At 43.5% G+C, this 6605-nt stretch overlaps 1 protein-coding gene across 1 annotated transcript; it reads right to left on the reverse strand.

Annotated features, from left to right (window-relative positions):
- Window positions 1–1197: 1197 nt before the first annotated feature.
- Window positions 1198–5958, reverse strand: LOC115135656 (amino acid transporter heavy chain SLC3A2-like). The gene is made up of 9 exons (XM_029670558.2): window positions 5870–5958; window positions 4462–4705; window positions 4153–4343; window positions 3499–3672; window positions 3288–3382; window positions 3043–3182; window positions 2472–2787; window positions 2273–2338; window positions 1198–2138 (listed from the first exon to the last, which is right to left on the reverse strand). The coding sequence occupies exons 2-9, from the start codon at window positions 4677–4679 to the stop codon at window positions 1791–1793; spliced, it is 1548 nt and encodes a 515-aa protein (XP_029526418.2). The 5' UTR covers window positions 4680–4705; window positions 5870–5958; the 3' UTR covers window positions 1198–1790.
- Window positions 5959–6605: the final 647 nt, after the last annotated feature.

Below are 6605 nucleotides of genomic sequence, written 5' to 3' on the forward strand. Positions count from 1 at the left end.
GCACCCCAACACCATAACACCTCCCCCTCCATGCTTTACAGTGGCAACCACACATGCGGAGATCATCCGTTCACCTACTCTGTGTCTCACAAAGACACGGTGGTTGGAATCAAACATTTCAAATTTGGACTCATCAGACCAAAGGACTTATTTCCACCATTCTAATGTCCATTGCTTGTGTTTCTTGGCCCAAGCAAGTCTCTTCTTATTGGTGTCCTAGTAGTTGTTTCTTTGCAGCAATTCGACCATGAAGGCCTGATTCACACAGTCTCCTCTGAACAGTTGATGTTGAGATGTGTCTGTTACTTGAACTCTGAAGAATTTATTTGGGCTGCAATTTCTGAGACTGGTAACTAATGAACTTATCCTCTGCAGCAGAGGTAATATTGGGTCTTCCTTTCCTGTGGCGGTCCTCATGAGAGCAAGTTTCAACATAGCGCTTGGTTTTTGCAACTGCACTTGAAGGAACTTTCAAAGTTTCCGGTTTGACTGAACTTCATGTCTTAAAGTAATGGACTGTCGTTTCTCTTTGCTTATTTGAGCTGTTCTTGCCATAATATGGACATGTTCTTTTGCCAAATAAGGCTATTGTCTGTATACAACCCCTACCTTGTCACAACACAACTGAATGAGGGTTTGCGATACAAGAGGTGAAGTGGTTTATACACTAAGAAAAGCAACCATACATCACTAGTGTAGTGTAGGATTTTGTGACTTTGTGTCAATCAGCTAAATTTAGAACCATTACACTGAAAGTGTACAAAGGATAACCTTCCCCCCCCTGACGGAAATCCAAAATCAACTAGGCCAATGGCAGTCGTATGGCTTTAACGTCATCATTGATTGTTCCTATGTTCCTCCTAGACTTACCAACAAATAGATTGCACATTTATACTCTTGAAGGCATATATTATGTTGAATCACAACCATCTCATAATCCACTTCTGTGGGTGAAAACAGCATGAGTCACTGAGTCCGTCTATAGAGGTGTCTCCCCTAGGGTTATAAATGCTCAATAAGTGTTAAAATAGTCAGGTGAGACAGAGCTCTCCCCATGCGTATCTATAAATAAAGATGCCTAGAGATGTTCAAGTGCACCTGGTCCTGGATGAAAGTCTGAATTTTGTAGAATGGATCGAGGGTTAGTTTTAAGGTTAATTTTCACACAACATTGTTAGCCTAAATAAAACAGACTAGTAAAGGTTGTATTCAGTTTTATTTATTTCCCTGTTTATCATGCCAATTTATTATGAGGAAAGCGTTTCAGATCCTCCACATTTGATGTGTTTTACACTTCCCTCAGCTGCAAAAGCGATCAGATAATTCTTGAAACGTGAGAAAGGAGAGCGGGGCATTCCTTTTGAACACAATTACAACATTTCAATAAGGGACGAACCAAGCTGCCCCCAAAATAAACTTTAAAAAATGGCCAATAAAATACAACAGTTTAAAATGCTCAATTTAATCTGGAATGTATTTTCAGTAACAGCAAGATAGACCGATTGTTGTTGAGGCTTGACTGGTGCTTGCGATGAGGACATTTGAGTTTGTATGTCAGACCAACACCGTATTCTAGAATACATAATTCACAGCAGTTACTATTTTCTAAGCTAAAATTCTGACCATTTGACCAGTGCCAGTGTGACAGTAACTATTTTTCAGAAATAAAAAAGTAACAGAATGCCCTAAAAAAAAACAATCATGAGTGATTTTAAAAATGTTCACCACAGAGAGACAACTACTTTAACATCAATGCCCACGTACAGATGGTGCTGGGATCTCCCCCCTCTCTAGGCTACGTAGGGGAACTGTAGCAGGACTGCCTGTCCCGGGCCCAACTCCAGTGCAGAGAGCCCCACAGCACTGTCAGGGGCCAGGTTGACCTTGTCTGTGCTCACCTGGACCACAGCCTGAGCAGGCCGGTCAGGGTGGGCCAGCTGAAGGGTCACCACGTCGCTGCCCCAATTGAAGGCAGCGATGTAGCGTCCACTCTGGTCCCACTGGCGGAGGTAGGCCAGGGCAGAGGTGGAGTTGAAAAGGGGAATGTAGTCCCCATGCTGCAGGGAACGCTCTTTCCCACGCAGGTCACTCAATGTCTTGAAGAAGGAACGGCAGGCGAGCCTCTGTTCTTTCTCCTTCTGTGGGTGGTAAGAATTAAACATTCATTTCCTTGAATTACCAACAGTTTTTTTTTTATCCAAATGAATGTAATGTGCATTAGTGTATATGTATTTTCACAAACTGAATGTGTATGCATTAGCATCTCACATACCGTGGCAGTTCCATTTGTCTCCTCATCCTCCAGGGAATCCCACAGCATCTTAGGGGACTTTGTATACTGTTATAGAACAATTAACACCAATAAAAATCAAGACAATATATCCTTTTAAAAAGTGGGACTCATTTCTCCAAGGCTAAAGCTGTTATTTGTTTTGTGATACATTAGTTACGGAACCCCCCCCCCCGCTCACCTCATCAGCCAGGGCAATCTCATCCCCATAGTTGAACACTGGCGTTCCGGGCAGCGTGAGCAAGAGCATCTGGTTGAAGTTGACCATGTCTGGGCCCACCAGTGTGGCCAGGTGACCCTCCTTCCTGTCCCCAATGTTCCAGGCTAGCTGGGTCTGGTTGTGGGTGGAAAGCAGCTGTTGGACAGTCTGAGCACGATCCGTAGCGGTCATGCTCTTAGACCGGAGGGCCCCAGATAGGAGTAGGTCCACCCCAGTGGAGTTCAGCAGTTCAGAGACGTCAACAGCAGAGGTCTTCGCAGTCACTCCAATCAGAATCCTGAGCAAGAAAACAAAAAAATGCATTCCTTTACTCAATGAATGTTATCTACACAAGTCACACAATGTACCCATTGTAATACAATTAAGATCCAGTATCAGCTTTCAACTCGGCAGCAGTCAGTGCAGTTTACACCACTAGAGGGCACAAGTTCCTAAACAATACCTTCACTAAACCAACAGGGGGCTCACATGCATAACAATCTACTCAAGAGGCCCAGTTGAGTGATGTACATAATCGTGGACATGTACTTACCTTCTCTTTCCTTCCGCAGTCCCATTCTGGACAATGGCTCGAATGTCAGCCCAAAGAGACGGAACCACGCTGGCCACGCGCTCTACACCAGACAGCTGGATCCCATCCACATCTTGGTTCAGCCAGAACACCAGGGCAGACTGGAAAGAGATGGTTCACATATTATTAGATAGATACACTCAAATACATTGTTGGGACTGAGTGGGTGGATTTAATGAGTTCACCGAGATGCTCTGAACGCTTACCTTGAGTCTCTCAGCAACGTTGGTGACACTGACGTTAGAGAACCATGGTCCACTTCCCAGATAGTTGGGAGTCAGATCCAGGATCACATTGATGCCTGTCAGAGAGGGAGGAGTGAGAGTTAGTCCATCTGAAATTCAACTGACCAACCAAATCATCAGTTTCAGCGGGCAACGAATTAAATGGCGGTATAAATATAGACACTATACTCACTCTTCTTGTGCGCAGCTATAATGAGGCCTTTGAACTGTTCCAGATTGCCAGCATCAGATGAGATCTCCTCAAAGTTCAGGCTGACAGGGTCGTCTGCGGGGGCAACATGGATGGGCCCAACAACAAGTCCCTTCACCTTCAGCTGGCTCAGACTGTCAAGCTTCTCCTCCACACCTGTTACACATTAGAAACCGGCTTACTAAGTGTCTATTCATGTATAATTAACACGCTACTGAATTAGGGAGAGCGTGACTAATACCCTCTAACAAGAAACCTGCCAAACCAGTCATTGAGGGTGTAGCGAAGGAACAGGGGAAGAAACTGGATTCTGAACCACATTCCCCCCAGAGTGGAGTCACGGAAGTGGGAAACTTATTCATTTGCAATAAATCTGACTTCAATACTCCTATGGCACACACTTGGAAGTGCTAAAGCATATGTATTTTAAAATATCATGTCTAGTCACATGAACTGCTACTCCCTGTCAACACGGCACCAGACCCAATTTCAGTGTCCCCAGAACTTCACTCAGTAATCCCACCCAGTCTATGTGGTTCAATATACTCAAAGTACTACTTAATATAAGCTGGCTGTGGCCTAGTGGGTTTCACCACAAATCGGTTATTCAACGTCACCCCTTTCAGTGACTCTTACCCTTCAGATTCTGGGACTCGCTGAAAGCTTGCACATCTCCAATTTGGTACAGAGGTCCATAATTCCACCAGTTCATGGCAGGAAGGTCTTTGCAGCGAGGTGCTTGAACAATGATGGCCACAGCGCCAGCCAGCATCCCCAGCCAGCCCAGCCAGAACAGAATCAGAAGGGCCCATCGTGTACGGACCCACCTTTAGGAGAGAGATTATTAGTAATGCAATATTATACCCTAAATGTTGCATAGCAAACACCCATTAACCTATATTTTCTATTGAGCTACAGTCTATTCCAGGTCTTCATGTTTCTTACGCAGGTGTTCCAGCAACTCTGAGGAGTTCCTCTTTGGATAGACCGGTAAATTTAGTCTCAATCTCGTCAGGGATTTTCACTTTAATGCTGCCGTTCTTCTCCGTGCTGGTGGGAGAACCGGCATCTCCGTTCCCTGCCCCGCCAGTTATTGGCCGCTTCTCCTGGTCCATCTCATTCAACTCCACGTCCTTCATGTCCACCCCGGTGTCCTTAGTCATTGTGACGTTGGTAAAGGTGAGATTTTCTTCAGAAAAAGAAAGATACACGTATAATTGCTGCCGGGAACAGTTGTGTCTGTCACATTGATCGTGTTCCTCTGCCCAGGCGTTGCTAACGCATGCATAGTCTCACGAGGGCGATGCGCACAAGTTAGTGGCAGAACACGGGGAATTTTTATTGTGGAAAGCCAGCAAAAAAAAAACGTATGTTAATAAAAGCAAGAATCAAAACATAATTGTAAGGGTATTAGAAGCCCCCAAAAATATTTTGTTAAAAGTAACGTAAATATAGGCTGTTGAATGGGCGCAGACGGCTTTGTTACTGCAGCCTAGAGTCACGCGCATCTGTCCCTGACGTCAGCGTGTCGTGTCCTGGAAACGGGTCAGTAGCGATCGGTCAGTCGATTACGTGGCATTCAACCATTGTTTGATGCATGCAACGTCCGAGCAGAGGAAATAAACCATGTATCAAGCACAAACGATGGTCTTATAGAATGGCAATAGTATGAAACATTGCATCATCTTACAACAAAACACGGAGGCAAATATGGTAATTACAGTATAACTGTGTTTAATATTGTGACATAATTGAAAGGCTAATATATCGGATCTGAGCCAGGGTGGCAAAAGGGGTTTACATTCCCATCGCGCAATAGGCTAATTGTTGGCTTGATCGTCGGCAATTATTTAAGCAATTGCCAACCACCAATTCGAGATAAAATGTAGCCCAACATCCTCATTCAATGGCTCGTCGATAAAATGGTTACAGTAGACAACATCCTTTGAAACATTAGGATAGAGCGGGCTTGTAGTCTAGCGTGCGATAAACCGGATTGGTCTAGTTTAATTCTAGTGAAGGCATGAGGCACACGTGCACCAAGCAGAAAACAGAACAGGCACGGTGCCATAAAATATAGTTTTTTTAGTGTCACTACATACAGTAAAAACGTAACACCATATTTAAAGTATATAGTGGGGTACGAACAGATGAAATATGCCTGCATAAAATCCAAATAATTTTCTGTTACTGGACAAACCAATGATGTCATATCTATGTAGGGCATGCGATGCGACAAACAGTCAAAGGAGGCCTCAGGAAAACAACCCTCACTTTAGGATACATTTTTTTATTGATCCTTTATTTAACCCAGTCTACATTCACATGAACGTAATAAGCAATCCATCATTACCTGGTCAAGAAAACTGGTCGTGGATTTTTCAGTGCGAGCTCAGATTTACCTCGATGCTGAAGAAAATTGTTGATCTACAACATCCGAAGGGCTCTTTATATAGCAGCGTACCCGCAGTAGTTTTACGACCGCCCAGTTTTAAGGAAGTGCCGACATCACAAATTGCAGATTGATCCATTATGAGTGTGATCAATGTAATCTTTAACTTCAGCACATGCTGACATAACAAAAATTCGATAAATTGGACAGTGGACCATTTGAGACAAATCGATATGCATTTCATGGTTTGGCAATTCGGATATTTGCGTTTGAAAAAGTCCACCTTAAGCGGTCCGCCATTGGCCAAACGTGCGTCCCCCATCATGTTTTCATGAGTTGACAAGAAATGACACAAACAACTAGTGGGAAATAGATCTCTGTGCTCTATATTTTGAATAACCTCGGAGGATAGATCTTTAAAATTGTGAATAATATTACAGGCCTAGTGATCTCCTCTTTAATCAAACGAATTATATTTCTGTGATATTGTCTGGTTATAATTTCCGTCCATCCATCCTGCTAGAAAACATCTGCAAAAGACAGAAATGGTAGTTTATGGAAAATATACGATTGTGTTCAAATTTAGATATTGGCACTTTGATATACTGAAATGAGTGAATGATTGAGGACAGTAGGCTACTGTACCAATAGTCTAAAACATCCAGGCAAATAAAGCTCTCAACCTTTGACCTAGAAA

This window comes from Oncorhynchus nerka, linkage group LG10 (genome assembly GCF_034236695.1).
Source record: "Oncorhynchus nerka isolate Pitt River linkage group LG10, Oner_Uvic_2.0, whole genome shotgun sequence".
Taxonomy (NCBI): Eukaryota; Metazoa; Chordata; class Actinopteri; order Salmoniformes; family Salmonidae; genus Oncorhynchus; species Oncorhynchus nerka.

Bases quoted from the DNA above. Each gene is read 5' to 3' on its own strand.
- LOC115135656 (XM_029670558.2), bottom strand. From the start codon at position 4,679: ATGACTAAGGACACCGGGGTGGACATGAAGGACGTGGAGTTGAATGAG. The intron at 2,788-3,042 runs GTAAGTACATGT...TTTCTTGCTCAG, and splicing joins ACTGCGGAAGGAAAGAGAAG to GATTCTGATTGGAGTGACTG. The intron at 2,139-2,272 runs GTATGTGAGATG...TACCACCCACAG, and splicing joins AGACAAATGGAACTGCCACG to AAGGAGAAAGAACAGAGGCT.